Source organism: Pristis pectinata, chromosome 10, assembly GCF_009764475.1.
Source record: "Pristis pectinata isolate sPriPec2 chromosome 10, sPriPec2.1.pri, whole genome shotgun sequence".
In the NCBI taxonomy this organism is placed as follows: Eukaryota; Metazoa; Chordata; class Chondrichthyes; order Rhinopristiformes; family Pristidae; genus Pristis; species Pristis pectinata.
In genome coordinates, this window is record NC_067414.1 from 63527232 (window position 1) to 63545216 (window position 17985).

Below are 17985 nucleotides of genomic sequence, written 5' to 3' on the forward strand. Positions count from 1 at the left end.
TCCAATGGATCTTTTAATATTCAAACCTGACTGAACTGCCAAATTTCATCTCTTGACACAAGTCACTTCATTTGTGTAAAATAGCTATTGCTCAGTATTTGAAGCTGCAGTACTCAAGGCATGGTTCTAGTAACTTTTTTTTAAAATCACCAGAAAAAACAGAAACCAATAATACCCCTGGATTCCATAAAGATGCAATGTTTCAATCCTCTAATACTTTCCTTCTTTGACATTTTTTAATTACATGGCATTTAATAGGAAGACAAGATTAAGACAGACAAAGAAAGATAAGTGTCTTCAATTTAGCATTTGAACATAGGCAGGCACGGTAGGGTAGCGGTTAGCATGATTACAGCACCAGCGACCTGGGTTCAATTCCGGCTGCTGTCTTTGAGGAGTTTGTACATTCTCCCCGTGACTGTGTGGGTTTCCTCCAGGTGCTCCGGTTTCCTCCCACATTCCAAAGAGGTACGGGTTAGGAAGTTGTGGGCATGTTATGTTGGTGCCGGAAGCATGGCAACACTTGTGGGCTGCCCCCAAAACACACTATGCAAAGATGCATTTCACTGTGTGTTTCGATATACGTGTGATTAATAAAGACATTTTATCTTATCTCTTATATTAAACAGCACATGGATTTCCATATTCCATTTTGGAATCGGTCTGAGATGATTTATTATAGAAGATGTGGAGTTGTCTGCCATGCACTTTATACCTCTAGATGATGCTGTGTCAAGACTTATTTTTCAATGTTAAGTATTACGCTCATGAATTAATACTGGCAACACCATAGTTTCTTTGAGCAGATTCCTACTTTCATACAGCTGCAGATTTTGGCCACCTGGTTCCAAGTGGAGCAACTTGTAGCTTCAGTCAAACAGGAATTTTGATAAAAATAACCAAAGCATACAAAGATACCACCACCTTTCTCTGCGATTTAAAACTACCTTATTCATCTCTCTTTCCCAGTCCTGACAATGGGTCTTTGACCCGAAATATTAACTCCGTTTTTCTTTCCATCAATATGCCTGATCTGTTGAGTGTTTCCAGCATTTTGTGTTTTACATCATATTTCTAATAGTTGTAGTGCTTTATTTCCCCCTCCCACCCCCCATAAAACCCAAAAGTTTTCATTTGAAAGAATTTTAAAATTGTTGGTCACATTCTGTCATTTTTTTTTGTTTAAAACCACTTAGGAATCATATATAATTTCAGCTTTGAAAGCTCCTTAAAACCTAGTGATAGTCAATCAGTCAAATTGCTGCTGGCAGTGAGTCACATTTTATCTGATTTTGCACCCATAAATTGCCTTGGAAAACTTTGCTACATTAGCAGCACCATACAAAACACAAGTTGCTGTTGTCCGAATCACCGATGGTCCAATTTTTTCTCCCACATCAAGTGAGTCAGCCTGTTCCACTGTACGGCCCCTCTCGCAGCTTTTGTTCACTCTATTTTAGCTTGTATTTTCTGATGTTCATGTGCCATCAACTCATTCCCCACCTCCACCCTCTCCATCTACAAAACATTGTGCCTCATATTCACCCAACAGAGTTGCTGAGATAACAACTTGGTGCGCCTTTAATGTTGATGTTGCTCAGACCTAGAGTCAGGGTCAAGTTTCTTGTGTTATTTGGGCCAAGTGCCCAGGACACAGGAACTGAACTCCAGGAGACAGAAGACAGAGAGTCAGGGTTTGTTATTTCTCCACCTCTTGTACCTTCAGACTTGCCTCCCTCCCCAGCCCCAGTCAGACATAGCATACCATGCACTAACTTACTCTGAATTGCAATGCTACTGCTGCCTCCTCTTCCCCACAACCACTACCCCATCCAATCCTTCCTTTCAAGATTCTATTCTCTCTCTATTTCCCTGAAAGGTTCCTGGACCACAGAATAAAGATACCATTAAGTCCAACTGGTCTACAGTGCATCTCATTCTCAGAGCCGTCTAATCTTTGAATGAAATCTCATGCTGCTCTTTGCTTCAGCCATTCTTATGTGGGAATTAGTTCCTTGTTTTCATCTCTCCAAAGTGATTCAACCTCAACTCTTTTTTTTAAAAAAATCTTTTCTATATGAGCGCAACTTTCAGGACTCCAGTACTTCTAAAACCTTCACCTTAAAATAAAATCAATTTCTTTCCTTTAAGAGCCCCAGCTTTTTCAATTCTTACTGACAATTACATCATCATTCCAGTACTGCAATGCCCTCTTGTAGTATGGAGACCAGTAATGCACAGAGTGGTACATCAAGTCTTTAGTCTTGTTCAGAGCCAATTATCCCCACACTGCAATCAAGCTACTGGGCAAAAAAAGTTCTTTGTCTGTTAAAATTTTCAACATTAATTTATTTTTGTCCTACATAATGGTACCCGAAAATCTGCTGTATTAATGCACAGACAAAGCAAACAAATCTCAACATTTATTGCTAAATTTACCACAGGATTATTTTACTTTTGCTCAGTTTCATTTCATACATCTGGAAACAGAGCACAAGCAATGTTAGTCTGCAAAACTTCATTACATTTCATGCATAGTTTGACTGGACTACGTCAGAAAGCAAACACAAAGGCAAAAAACATTTGCAAGTAAGTTAAGCAATGGTTAGATGAGAATGGGAAGTTAGAAACGTAGGCAGGCAAAACATTTGCAGATGGAATTCAATGTGCTGGAATGTTAGCCACATTCGATTTTGGGCCCAAGGAAGTCCATTTGGAATACTTCTTTAATGGTAAAATGCAAGGATTGCAAGAGACCCCAGTCTCTTTCTCATCCTAACCCTATGTAAAATAACCCACATGAAATTAAATCAAATTCTAATCCTATGTACCATTAGGATATGGCTTTATTTTACATGATTAAGTAATTTGTTTTTCTCTAAAAAGGGATAAAGATTATTCATCCCAGGATACTTTAATTCAATAGCTGAAAACAAAGGATCTAAAGGATTCATGCTGTGTAAACTGCAATTGTTTAGCCCTGTCTCCAATTAATGACAGACTCACTGAGCACAATGTACACAATGACTATTTTAATGCCACACCCAAGAAACTGACATGTTCAGAACTGTACACACTTATAAAGGAAATAGATATAGTACTCTTAAAAAGAAAGTGCCACATACGTCCTTACTTTTTTTTCCAACCTGGCTATAGCGGCAGTTCTGAGATAACAATAGGTAATTGGTAGAGCAGTATAAAAATATAAACAGTTAATAAAAATTTATATTTTTATACTGCTCTACCAATTACCTATTGTTATCTCAGAACTGCCGCTATAGCCAGGTTGAAAAAAAGTAAGGACGTATGTGGCACTTTCTTTTTAAGAGTACTATACATGCCGTCTGGCAGTATTGCTCATAGTAACATCATTAACCTTCAAGACACAATGTCAATGGTAATAGAATATAAAAATCACAAGGTTTTTTTTAAACAAGTGGTACGTAGTTAAAATTAGAAAGTAATAACAATGTCACATTTCTTTTTCAATCTTTTTATTAGTTTTCAAATTAATACAGATTAATATATCAATATTTATACATGTAATACAAAGAGATCAACAACAATGTCACATTTTGACAAAGGGAAAGACCATAGCGTACTTTTTTATTTGATATTCAGTAGTAGACATTTTAATATGTATCTGATTTGGTCTCATACTAAAAAAACATTTTTACTGTTAGGATTCAAACTGTGGATAATTCAAAAAAAATAAAATTTACCTACACAAAACAGATTCCCCGTCAGAGCAGCACAGCCAATACAGCCGCTGCATCACAGCGCCAGAGACCCAGGTTCAATCCTGACCTTGGGTGCTATCTGTGTGGAGTTTGCACATTCTCCCCATGACTCTGCAGGTTTCTTCTGGGTGCTCCAGTTTCCTCCCACATCCCAAAGGTGTAGTTAATTAGTTAGTTACGAGCCTAAAGACCCACACTCAACAATTTAGGTGCAGCTTCTTCCCCTCCACCATCAGATTTCTGAATGGTCCATGAATACTATTTGTTATTCTTTTATTTTTGCACTATTTATTTTGTAATTTATAGCAATTTTGTGTCTTACACTGTACTGCTGCCACAAAACAACAAATTTCATGACATACAAGTCAGTGATAATAAACCTGATTCAGATTCTGCTCTTAGTGTGCAGAGGACTGGTGGAATCTGGGAGGAGTTGACAAGAATGTAGGGAAAACAAAATAATAGGTTTAGGGTAGGATTAGTGTAAATGGGTGGTTGATGGTTGATGCACTGAGGGGCCCGTTTCTGTACCAGATATTTCTATGACTAAAACACAAAAATTTTGGTACAGAAAGCAATCAAAGAGCACTGATGGAATGGTTGGGTACACCCAAATGAAGTTACAATGAAAAATATTTCAGTTGCAACTTAGTCAAGCCTATCAAACACTGAGTCACTGGAAAATGCAGGAGAGTGAATCAAGATTTAAAGGGTTGAATTTTGAAAAGCTGCATACATTTGGTTTGCATTTCCTGAGTTTTAGAAGTTGGGCAGATGATTTGATCTGTTAATTTACAAAAAAAAAGGCTCTGAAGGGGTAGATAGGGAAACTTTATACTCTGATGGCTGAATCTTAAACAAGGGAGCATAATTTTAAAAATAGGCTACTTAAAAGTAAAATAAGGCAGCTGCAATTCACGCAAAAGTTATTAGAAATTAAGTTCTCTACCTTTTAAGTTAAAGAAAATGAAGGTACCTGGCAATTTGAATTAAACAATTGAGACAATGCAGGAAGCACTTCAAAAAGAATTTAATTGTGGCTTTGAATGAACAAAAGTAAATTGCTGACTTATCAAGCTTGTCCCTTTGTAATATGGAGTTTGGGCATCAGGTCAACAATCTGGACAGGGATTGATCAGATAATGACTTAGCAAATCAATAAAAAATTTCTTGTAATTTAATTAATTTAAAATGAGTAAGATGATGCAAGAATGTCAGCTTAGAAAATGTAATGATCTAGCCAGGTAGTTAGGCATTTTACTTTGTTTAATAAAATTACTCAAGAGTTCAAAACAAAATAATTTGACAGGAACAGAGTAACAGTATTACATCAGCATCTGAACCCAATAGACTTAATAAGGCACACCAATGCATTGCGGGTAGGATATATTGTTAGAAGCTTATGCCCTCTAGTGGCCAGACCAAACTATTTTCAGTTCATGTTAATCATTCAAATTTAGATTAGTTTGTCATATACACCATGGTGCAATGAAATTCCTTGCTTGCATGAAGCTCACAGTATGAAAAAGTCCTTAAAAGTAATGACACTCAAACAGCTTCTGTTCAAAGATAAACAAAATAAATACCTTGCTTATCTCTCCATTAAGAGCTGAGACTGGTAAGTGAACTGACACGCCTTCCTGCTCAATTTGCCTGTAATACAAGTCGATTCTCAGTTCCTTGCCTTCATGGCTCATTAGAAATCTATTACCAGTAGCTTAGTAATCAAAAGAGGAGTAAAGTTCATAATGGCCAATTAAATTTATATTTTCTCCATCAGAAACCCTACATTCGATTCCCTTTCAAGCCAAGTACTCAGGAGAAAACTAATGGAGCACAATGCCTTGAAGCTGCAGGGATGTAATTTTGAACCAACATATACTGTTTTGGATAACTACCTGTCTAAAGCAAGATAATATCCTTTTCTTATCCACTTCTAGGTTAGATTTTTCCAGTCAGTCATCTCTTTTTGACACGTATACACCAGCAACATCATTTACTTTATATTCTCCCGACACATTATCCAAATACACAGATGTTTAATAAAGCATTAGAAATTCAAGCTTCCAATGCTTGGATATACAGCATTTTATTTTAAAAAATTAGCCATTGTAATACTGCTGCAGACCTTTGTAATTGTTCTTCATGGTTGCACAGTTTTTAAAAAAAGCCTTGTGAAAGGTGGACATATCTTGAAAAAATTTTTAAATCCACAAAAAGAGCACTAAGCACAACTACAATTCACCTTTCCGGTACTGTTAATGTGTTGATGACAATTCTCAGTTTCAAGGCCTGCATCTAGTGAAAATGATGCTCCCCTAAGTACTCAGAATCATGGCATAAAGATCAAGCAAAGTAATTGTTTATCAGACTCATTAAAACAATTACGTGAACAAAATGATGAATTGGGACAGATGAGACATTTCTGATTTGCACTTTATCAAAATGATAGCAAAGTTTTGAGTAAAGGATAAATAACATCATGGGATACAAGTTGATTTAGGTTTTCCACATCAATCTTGTTCTAACAGATCACACCACCACCCACCACTGTATTTAATTCCAAGTGGAAGGAGCAGAAAGAGAGAAATAGCAGTGACGGCTGATTTCAATGAGAATTCAGCAATGATGAGTCCTTAACTGCTTTCAGCAAGAGTAACAGCCCAATGGCACACACATCATAGAAGATGAGGTGGCATAATTAAAGGCACATGCCACTAGTTCTGCAAGTTCCTCTATTCTGAAACATTCAAAGGCTTGTATGATAAAAGAGGCCAAGCATGTCAGTTGTCAATTTGTTTTTCCTACTCAAGCATTGTCGTCAATCACAAGTAGTTGTTATTCTCCTTGTACTTTGTCCAGCATGAGGAAAGGAAATGGCCCCCTCATTATCTGGACTCCTTGCCCCAGTGAAATGTTTTGCTCCTTTCACTTCAGACTGATCTCTGGCAGCATCATTCACACACAGAGGGTTAGCTTCCACGTGTATAATGACCACATTTTGCTCTATTCCACCACCATTTTCCTGTACCTTCCACTTTCTCTGTCACATCAGACAGCTTATTAAACATTTATTTCTGATAAACCACAATTTCTTCTGAACACTGCAAAAATCTGAAGCTATGGTTTTAGGCCCCCACCACAAAACCTATTCTAACCATCGATTCTATTTGCATACCAACCAACTGCTTCAGATTGAACCAGAATGCCAGCAGGGCCAATGTTCAATACGACCCCAACCAGTTTTCAGGTCTTAGTCTTTCCATCAAAAAGATGGTATACTTCCACCTCCATGGCACCTTCCATCCACCCACCCATCTGCTGCCAAGATCCACACTCATATCCTTGTAACCTGCAGATTCAACTATTTTAATAATCACCTGACCAGTCTTCATAATCTTCGGAACCTTTGCTTTTTATTTTTCCTCAGCAAGTCTCAATGACCTACTGCTGACCAACATTGGATTCCGGTCCTACCAAGTGTCTCAATTTAAACTTGGTCATCCTCCTGTTTAAATCCTTTTATAGTCTAAGCCACCCCCATTTTTGTAACCCTCGCCATGCTTGCATGAATCTGAAAATGCATGTTCATCAAGCGCTCGCTCTTTCTCCAGGTAGCCTTTTCCCTTCAGTCAACACTCCGCACTCCACAGCCAGGCTTTAGCTCCAAGATGCTAGCAGGACTGCAGACATTGCCCAAGAACACAAACATCCTTTATCAGTGTTTCATCAGCTCAAAAAAAAAACTGACACATGGAGATACTGTATTATAAATCCCAAGTGGCTAGTCATTTCTAAAATAGAGAAATAATCTTATCTGCATTTACTGGGAAAATCTACAGCACAGCTTTAGAGCACAAGCAAGCCATTTGGCCCCTTGAGCCTACTTCACCATCCAACAAGATATTTTGCCTCAACACTATTTTCTTTACCCCAGATTCCTCTAATACCCAGCAATCTATTGATCTCAGCCTTCACAATATTCTCATCAACCTTAAAAGACTGAGACATCAAAATGCCGAGGTCTCTTTCTTTCTCCACTTTTAACACTTTTCATTCTTTTAACACTGTTGTTTGAAGACTGTATGCATGTTCAATATTTGTCCTGACCAGAAACATAACAGCACTCTTCCAACTTAATTTCCAACTTAATTTCCCAACAATGAGTCTAAACCACAAACAAATTAAGACATGCCTGAAGCCAAGCATCACTTGAACAATGTTTTTATCATTTGAATTCTTCAAAATTATTCATTCAACACATATTTAAATCACAGACATAAATGGGAAAGTGCAATGTTCCAAACAATGGACCATATAGAACAGGATTGCTATCCTGTTTCCAAACAGATCCAGATTCATCTGTTAGTATTTTCTGCTCACAGCCTTTCAGACCATTCACTCCACTTCCCCTAATATTATTGGCTTTGATCATGTAGAGAAGCCTCTGGTACTTGAGAAAAACTTTGTGGAAGTGGAAGCAAATATTATCTACTGTACGACTTTCATACAGACCATCTCCAGGTTACGAATGCCCAACCTATGGACACCCATATATACAAACAAGCTCCCATAATATTATTAAGTTCAAAAGTCCAACGAACATACATATGTTCATTCCTCTCTCTCTCTCCACTTTTTGTAGTAGTTCTTTAATATCAGTTTTATGTGCTTTTGATGCCATTGATTATAATACTGTGGAAGTATGATTACCATATCAATGGATGTTTCTGTATTTTCCAGCTTACGGAAAAAAAAATGACTTATGGATGTCTGTAAAAATGGAACGTGTTTGTTACCCAGGGACAAATTGTACTTGGAAACTCATTTAAAAAGAAATAATCAAAATTTTAATGCATCATCATATATGAAGCAAAGGTGAACCTCCCTAATACACAACTCTCGAACTTTGCTCCCTTCCCACTGAATTAAAATATTTTGCATAAAATGTAAAATGTTTTCCCAAGGTGCAACCCAGCAACATAAAAGTCACCCACAAGTCAGTAGCAGGCAGACATGAGTTGTGCATAGTAAAAGTAGCCATCAGACAATGGAGCAAGAGGTAATCCAAAAGCTGCCTTCCAGCAGCGGGTACACTACAACATAAAGCCTCTTATGTGAAATCCATTCACAAAAGCGAGGAAGTTAATTAAGCCTTTATAAAAGCACTGGCATGAATTCATCCAGAACATCATGACCAATTTTCAGCACCCTACATTCCAATGAGTTTTTAAGAACTTGGAAAGGGTGAAAAGGTGATTTACTAGAATGGAACCGGGAGTTACCAGCTTCAGTTATGCAACCAAACTTGAATCTGAGATTATTTTCCCTGCTGTAAGGGGAACAAAAAGATTTGGTAGAAGTGGTCAGAATCTTGAAAGGATCCAACAAAAAAAATGCCTGGAGAGAAACTGGTTCCTGTGGCAGGAGAATCAGAGGACACTGCTGTACCGTAAAAGGCAAAAGAACTGCACAGGAGAGGGGAGAAATATTTTGTTCCAATTTCAAATGCACTGACTTAAGTTGTGGTGGAGAGGGGTTTAATAGTACCTTGTAAAAAGATCATTTGTTTTTAAAAAGGAAAAGTCTGCAGAGCAGGGAAGTGGTGGGAAAAATTGTACTGGTCTTTCAAAGAAGATATACTTGCAGAATGTGTCCAATAACCTCATTCTGTCCTGTGGGATCGTGCAAGTAAAGCAAACACAACAGCTGACAGAGCAGATACATCCACCAGGTGGCACAAATGAGGAAATGGTGCACTCCAGGACAGCTCAGTGACCCATTTCTCCTATACTAAAGGAGATAACCTTTACTTGCCCCTTGACTTTCAGAGCAGTGCAAAAACGTTGAAGTTACCATGTTTTAAATGGGAAATAATTATTATTTTAATTAACAAAGGCAACAATTTTTGCCACCCTCACAATCATTCAATCCTAAATCTATCTCACATTCAGTTTTATGGGATCCAAATTTAGTATAGATCATCAACATGGCTATGGAGGTCCAAAGGGCATATTTCTGTTCTGTAAGATTATATGACTCCATGACAAATTCTAAGAACACAGGAAATAGGAGCAAGGGTGGATGCTAGTGTCATTGTGACCTGTTCTGTTGTTTCATAAGGCTGATCTGACCTTGGCCTCAGCATCACTTTCCTGCCAGTTTCCCACTACCCTTCCCTCTGCCATAGTACAAACACTTACACTATAAAGAATAATCCAGCAGTAACCAGTTTGTGACTATTTCAAAGGAACTCTTAAGCTCTTAAATACAAGTCAATGTCAAATTCAGTGGCTGTGGGGAAGCTGAGTGAACCTATCCAATCTAGTGTCACAACAGTCAGGCTACTCATATGACATTTATGAGGATCTGGGCGAGTATCGTAAGAGCCATTTAAACTCATTCTCGTTAAATGAATTGTAAATAGCTTTATTTCCTACCTGATCATTCCACAATTAAATCAGAAATCTTAACAGGTGGGCCGTGAATTTTTCTTCTTCACTTACCACAAACTGAACAACATCTTTAGCCTTGTGCTTTGCGCTCTTGAAGGAGGCCAGATGTGTGACGACAACAATCTGATACTCCACATGGCCAGACATCAGTTTCCCATGGATCTCCTGGTACTTCGGGACTGACAGGTCTATTCCAGTAGTCACATTCTGGATTGTTCTACAATGAAAATAAAGTTACACTTAAGGATTCATAGTCAAAACCAAGTAGGGATATCACTTTAAAAAGCCTCCTGATATCATACTGTGCAGCTATCCTATGACACTGCTCAAGACAGTTTCAGGAGGAGGATGAGCTGTTGTTTAGTACCATAGAATGGCATACAGTATGCTTCAATGCAGTTGTTGAAAGTAGCACACTTCCAATATAACACCAAAAGACGAAGGCACTGTAGCATTAAATACAGTTTTATCTTAATATACAAATTCACTGCAATAACCTGTGAGTGAAGAATCAGTCATGTACCCGATAGCTTTCTTTTGAAAAATTACCCCAAACATCAGGAATGTTTCACTAAAAAAACATTATTTTTTGAAGATTAATAGTCCCTTTTTCAAAAAAAGTGCAATCTGTCCATTGACTTAGGTAGTTTCATACTGGATGCTACTATTCTATTATTATTCGATGGCAATAGCTGTGTTGTTAAGAATGATTTGTTTCTACTCCAGCTTTGTGGGGACTGTCTTATGCAGAATCAACAGGCTCAAGCATAGGTGGGCCAAATGGTGCTTGACAAGGTGACTGGGAGGACATTTTGAGATGGTGTGCATTCTTTCTACTGCTTGCACACAGCCTCCCTGTGCTTCCATCATATATTCCACATGCACAGTTCCTTCCTGAATATTTCTGCTCCATTGTGAGCAGCCACAGGCAACGGATGAGTCTGAGAAGATATTGCAATTTTTCAAGGGGACCTTCAGAATGTTCTTACAGCGTTTTCTCTAACTCCTGGAAACCTCCTGCAAATGTCCAAGAGTGCCTATCTCAGGAGTCTGATGTCAGGTACAAGGATGACGTGGTCCACCCACCTGACATGGTTGATGCTTGTAAAGCTGCCATGGGAAGGATGCTGCCATTGGCTTGCCAACCTTGCCAATGAAATGAGAGCATTTTGCAGGGAAAGTACAGGGGGTACTTCTCCAGTTCTTCAAAGTGCATACTGCAAGTTGTCCACATCTCTAATGCACTTAAGAGGGCAGGGATTACTGACGTTTGGTAGACTACACGCTTGGTTTGAGATCTTGGTCTCCAAACATTCTTCTCCTCAGTCAGCCCAAGGCTGGCAGTGAAAGTGCTGGTGGATCCTGTCGTCTGTATCTATCTTCACTGATGGGTGGCTCCAAAGATATGGAAAATGATCTCCATTTTCTACAGCCTCATGGTGATCCTTAATTGTTTGCAGGGCAGCGTTGCACAGTGGGAGCAGGTTGATAGAGGGCCTATGTCTTCTAGATGTTTAGTCAAGGCCCATTCTCTCACAGGTACAGACTTGGAACAACAATACAACCGTTATTAAATGTCATGTTAAAGTCAGATTAAAATAGGATTGACAAGGAATCTTACACCTTTTTTTTCAGGGTCAACCCAGAAGTTTAATTAAAATTTCGAGTTTATTCATGCACCAACATGAAATTCACAATGTAAAGGCTCACAGAGAGAAAAGCTGTCTCAATACAAAACCCAGAAGATCACCCCCTACTGTAGAAATGTGGCATTTTCACGTTAACACATTTTCAAGTTAATCCTGTGGCCTCAACGACTAGAGTATTGCTGAAGAGTTGTGCAGTGGAGCAGCCGTCCAGCAGCAAAACAATATGTTTATGTTCGTTAAGTATAAGAAGAAATGGCAAACATAATCCTTTATCCCGCAGAGCCTCACAATATCGACCGTCTGTCTCTTCAACAATCTGGCTCAGTTACAAAAAGTGGCGAGAACGAAGGGTCTGGAGGCTTCTCCCCTGGAGGAGCGGCGGTGCAGGGCGGACTCCAGCGGAAGGCGGGGGAGATGCGTCTGCACCAACACTGCCTCCCACTTCCCTCTCATTACCCCTACCTGGATGTGATCAAGCCCTCGGGCATGTTGTCCGTGAACTGCAGTAACAGGAGATGAGACCGAGGGAGGAGGGGGAATCCCACGGCCGGTGCCGAACGGCCCTGGAACAAATTACGCTGTTGCTCCGCCGCCTGTGCAAGTCACGGGACACGGGAAGCGGCCAGCGAAGCCCAACCCAGTCTAGGGTGGAAAATCGGAACACCCCGCAGCCAGCCGCTGCAAACCACGAAATCCATTACAAAAATAAATACATCACTAATTAATGGCCGCGGCACAGGCAAGACGCAGCATTTAATGGAATGCATTTGCAGTCAATTCTCAGCGATATATCAGTAATTAACAAAACGTAACCGTAGTCGGCAGGATTCGAACCTGCGCGGGGAGACCCCAATGGATTTCTAGTCCATCGCCTTAACCACTCGGCCACGACTACTTGAAGAAAATACTTGCCACTGACAGTTCTTCCGCTGGTTCTGCGTGCCGGACAACATTTTTTTCATTTGTGTTTAGAAATAATAGCATCTGTTTCTCACCGCTCCTTTAGCATGTTTGTGGATTAGGACGCTGCAAGGACTGCTCCTAATCATAACTTCAACTCTGCTCGATTTTATCTCAATTGTTCTTTCGATTAACTTTGAGACTTCCCCCTTGTTATAATGTTCGCTCTTATCAAGATTTCAGTACGTTTTAGAACCCCTGCTCAATACAGTACTAATACATTATGAAATGTGTTTTCAGTGATTTCTTATCATTTTAGATAACATTATCCCTACAATTGAATAAAACTGTTATCGTTTCCCAAAATATGTTTTTTGGAAGAAGAAATTGCATTTAAGTAGTATATTAATTAAACCCCAAATTTATAAAGCATGTACAAGCAAAATAAATGCATTTATCAGGTTACATGTGATTTAATATCAACTTTTAATCCTGTCATTTTCCTGTAAGTGTTACACATGCTTAGTTATCCTTGTAATGAATAATCAAATATATGGTAACTCAAACAAAAACTGAAAATGCTGGAAACACTTAGCAGGTCAGGCGGCATCATTGGAAAGGTAAAACAGAGTTAACGTTGCTTGATAACTCAAACTTTGGAATTCCAGCAATTTGCCTGAGCATACATTTAAAATTCAGGATCGTTTGTATCTCATAATTGCCATCCATTTACGCACTGTAGGATTCATATTTCTAATATTTGCTCCCAATGGACCAAACTTACACTGGAATGCACAATGTTAGAAAATTGTTACCCTTAGAATTTGGAATAAGTTTCATATGTATTAACATGATGCAGAATCTTCTGTTGAAGATCAACAAATACAATTGGGTGATACTTATGGCTGAATATTTAATAAACTAGGATGGCATCTATTAATGGACACCTTTGTATCTACATTGGAGAGAGGCAGTTTCATTATTCTGCATGTGGAAAAAACATCACACTCTCGTTACACACACTAGACACATTAGTGCATTCACATTTATCTACTGTGCATTAACAGTTTATATCCAGAACAGAACCATAATCATTATGGTTGTTGGTCTTTTATTTATGGAGATATTAATAATCCTTAAAACTGAGCTAGAATTCAATGTTCCAATTTATATAGAGAAATACCAGCAGCTCTGTGCAGAATCGTGTAAGTCCCGAAGTTATTAGTATTTTCCAACAGTTTTCTGACTGAATTCCAGTAGCAGAGTGTTAATTTGCAGTAGGAACATCTCCATTCATTTGAACAGAGAATTCATTTACTAATTATGAAAATGTATGAAGTAATTGTTCTTAAGTGATTTTAAGCATTTTATCTTTGCTTTTCTTTTAATAAAGTAATTATCTTCACATTTGTTTGATTTTTTTTATAAAAATGCAATCAGCTTTGAAATATTTTATTGTTTGATAAATAGTTTTTGGATATATTTGAGTGTCAGTGACATTCATGAACATTCATAGTTTTTGATAGATTTCACAACCAGCTGAGCCAAGGCATGGTTTAACCTGCAGTCAAAATTTATTTCAGCTGTTTTAAGGGAAAGGTTTGTTCTGCATCTCTACATTATCCTATCCCACCCCATCCTCACTCCTCATAGTGATGACTAGGGAAGCACTGGGCTTTATTTCTAAAGGCACAGATTTCAAAGGTACTGAAGTTATGTTAAATATAGAGGACTCCAGTTAATTAACAATTAGAGATTCTGCTCTCCATAAAATAACAAGATAGAAGCACTGGAGGAAGAACAAAAAAGATTTGCAAGGTTTGTGCCCGAACTAAAATTATTGGTTTCATTGAGTGAGAATGATTTAGAATATATGGCCTGACAGAGGTCTTTAAATCGATGAATGGGTTAAAAAGGATAGATGCAGAGAGAATACTGCTATACAGATGAAAATCCAAAATGGTGGGCCATATATTCAAAATAAATCCATTGGGAATTAAGAAGAAAATTCACTCAAAAGTGTGGTCAGAATTTGAAACTCAGTCAAGGAGAATGGTTCAGGCAAATTCGGAATTTTCAATGGGAACCTAAGCAAGTACGTGAGAGGAAAGAGAATAGAAGGGTATCCTGAAAGAATGGGATGAGGTAAAAGGACTGGAAGGAAATTTCAGAGGAATATAAATACCAGCACAAACTAGCTGTGGATCTTTGGAATCCTCTACCCTTGAGTGGTATGGAGGCTGAATCATTGAATATATATTCAAGACCAAGGAAGACAAATCATTTAGTCAATAGGAGACTCCAGGATTATAGGGAACAGGCAGGAAAGTGCTGAGGCCAAGATCAGATCAGCCATGACCTCATTGAATGGTGCAGCATGTTCAAGAGGCCACTTGCCTGTTACTGTACCTGCTTCTTACATTCTTAGTTAGGTGGGATGCTTCTGTGCTGTATGTTGAATGTAATTCTTAAATTTAACATTTTGACTTTAATATTCATGAAATGTGACACAGAAGGAGGCCATTGAACCTCTCAGTACATACCAGCTTAATAGCCCTCTTCCCCCGATCTTTACTTCCCTGTTGCCCTGCAACATATTCTCTCTCACATGCCCAGCTATTCCTCTTTGATTGTTTTTTTGCTGATTACCTACACTAAGAGTAATTCACAGCAGCCAGTTAACTGACAACAGATATTGACTGTTCCTCCCATATGATTATACACTCAAAATCAAAGCCAATATAGTTCAGATTCAGATTAATTTATTGTCAAATATGCCAGAGTGCAATGAAGTTCCTTGCTTGCATGAAGCTCACAGAGTAAAGAGTATATATGTTAATAACAGCTACAACAATAAATACAGCGACAATTGCAAAACAATGGAATTGTGCAAAGTATAGTAGTGCAAAAAGAAATGCTAAAGTGACAATAATGGAAAAGGTAGAATTAAGGGTTTGAGAACGTGGCAGCACCGCTGGGAAGGGGATGTGAAAGAGGTGATTGGTTCAGAAGTCTGATAGCAGAGGGGAAGAAGCTGTTCTTGAGTCTGATCGTTCGGGCTTTCAAGCTCCGCTATCTTCTAGAAGGTCGTAGAGAGAAAAGGGAATGGTCAGGGTCGCAGTTTCAAGAAGTGAGGATAGCAGGCAGAGAATACATGCACCAGAATAAATGAAACTCAAAGTTTTAAAACCATTCTCACTCTACCTGTTTGCAATATTTTATTTCACATTATTAATTTTATTTAAATAGCAAAACTTATAGCAATTTTGGAAATACTGAAATAGAAATGATTGTAGCATAAGAATTTATCCAAAGTGGAGATCTGAGTCACTGGCGTGACATCATCCTCATGAGATATCAGAAAGTGAAATGTTTGAACAGCTTAGGAGAAATAAATGACAAAATATGGAAGTAAAAATGGTAACAATAATGATGTAAGCTCTGGAAAACTGACATAAAGTTTAGATTGATTTTACATAGAGGTCTAGGAAATAGGTTTACTGATGGTCTTCAGACAATCATGTTGTCTTTACAAAAAAACCTGTCAATTTATAATTAACTATTACCCGAACGTATGGTATTGGTATTGGTTTATTATTGTCACTTGTACCAAGGTACAGTGAAAAACTTGTCTTGCATATTGTTCGTACAGATCAATTCATTACACAGTGCAGATACATTGAGTTAGTACAGAGTGCATTGAGGTAGCACAGGGTAAAAACAATAACAGAATACAGAGTAAAGTGTCACAGCTACAGGGAAGTGCATTGCAGGTAGGCAATAAGGTGCAAGGTCACAACAAGGTAGATTGTGAGGCCAAGGGTCCATCTCATCGTATAAGGGAACCGTTCAATAGTCTTATCACAGTGGGAATAGAAGCTGTCCTTGAGCTTGATTGTATGTGCCTTCAGGCTCCTGTATCTTCAGCCTGATGGGAGAGGAGAGAAGAGAGAATGACTCGGGTGAGTGGGGTCTTTGATTATGCTGGTTGCTTCACCAAGGCAGCGAGAGGTATAGACAGAGTCCATGGAGGGGAGGCTGGTTTCCATGATGCGCTGGGCTGTGTCCACAACTCTCTGTAGTTTCTTGCAGTCCTGGGCAGAGCAGTTGCCATACCAAGTTGAGATGCATCCAGATAAGATGCTTTCTATGGTGCGTCGATAAAAGTTGGTGAGTGTCAAAGGGGACATGCCAAATTTCTTTAGCCTCCTGAGGAATTAGAGGCGCCGGTGAGCTTTCTTGGCCGTAGCGTCTACGTAGTTGGATCAGGACAGGCTATTGGTGATGTTCACTTCTAGGAACTTGCTCTCAACCCTCTCAACCTCAGCACTGTTGATATAGACAGGTGCATGTACACTGTCCCCTTTCCTGAAGTCAATGACTAGTTCTTTTGTTCTGCTGACATTGAGGGAAAGGTTGTTGTCATGACACCATGTCACTAAGCCCTCTATCTCCTTCCTGTACTCCGACTCATTGTTATTTGAGATACAGCCCACTACGGTAGTATCATCTGCAAACTTGTAGATGGAGTTAGAGCAGAGTAGAGGGCTGGGGTGTTGTGGGGCACCAGTGTTGAGAATAATCGTGCTGAAGGTATTGCTGCCTATTCTCAATTGCTATCAATGTCAATTGCTATTTGCATCTATAGTGTATGCATGTCTGTATAAGTAATCAAAAATCATGTGCATATGGTAGTGCCTATAAATCACATGTATGAGTAGATTTCAATAATTTTAGATTTGTCTACCAGTGCTTTCGATCAGTGAAATGTAAAGGTTCAGTTAAAGATCTGATATCAGAGAAGAAGGACAAGAAAGCATTTGCAGAGAAGTTAATGGTGGTTCAGTACAAAAAGTTCCCACAAATTTTAAAAGGGAAAATTACTAAATCAAAAGGATTTGATAGTGCCACGGTGAAATCAAATTTTGTGACTAGGTTTGGATAAAAGTACAAAATAGCAAATCTGGGTAAATACATTGAAGATAATTGCAAGGACCAGCTGAAATATGACTGTGCCAGAGCAGGACATGGCATGGTAGTGTGCCGGTTAGCACAATGCTATTACAGCGCTAGTGACCCAGGCTCAATTCTGGCTGCTGTCTGTAAGGAGTTTGTATGTTCCCCCTGTGTCTGCGTGGGTTTCCTCTGGGTGCTCTGGTTTCGTCCCACATTCCGAAGACCTACAGGTTAGGAGTTGTGCTATGTTGGCACCATAAGTGTGGCGACACTTGTGGGCTGCCC

The 17985-nt window shown here is 38.8% G+C and overlaps 1 protein-coding gene and 1 non-coding gene across 3 annotated transcripts in view; both read right to left on the bottom strand.

The window, feature by feature from the left end:
* Positions 1-13274, bottom strand: part of hs1bp3 (HCLS1 binding protein 3) — a 69202-nt gene extending 55928 nt beyond the window's left edge. Inside the window, exons 1-2 of one of the 2 annotated variants that reach the window (XM_052024312.1) lie at positions 11282-11412; positions 10247-10412 (exon numbers count right to left, since the gene is read on the bottom strand). In XM_052024312.1, the coding sequence (XP_051880272.1) occupies positions 10247-10342 (96 nt within the window). In that variant the 5' untranslated portion in view covers positions 10343-10412; positions 11282-11412. Of the gene's footprint in view, positions 1-10246; positions 10413-11281; positions 11413-12306 lie in introns of those variants that run through there. The other variant, XM_052024311.1, reaches the window with a different exon arrangement.
* On the bottom strand, positions 12658-12739 carry trnas-aga (transfer RNA serine (anticodon AGA)). The gene has a single exon. It is a non-coding gene; the product is annotated as a tRNA-Ser (tRNA).
* Positions 13275-17985: the final 4711 nt, after the last annotated feature.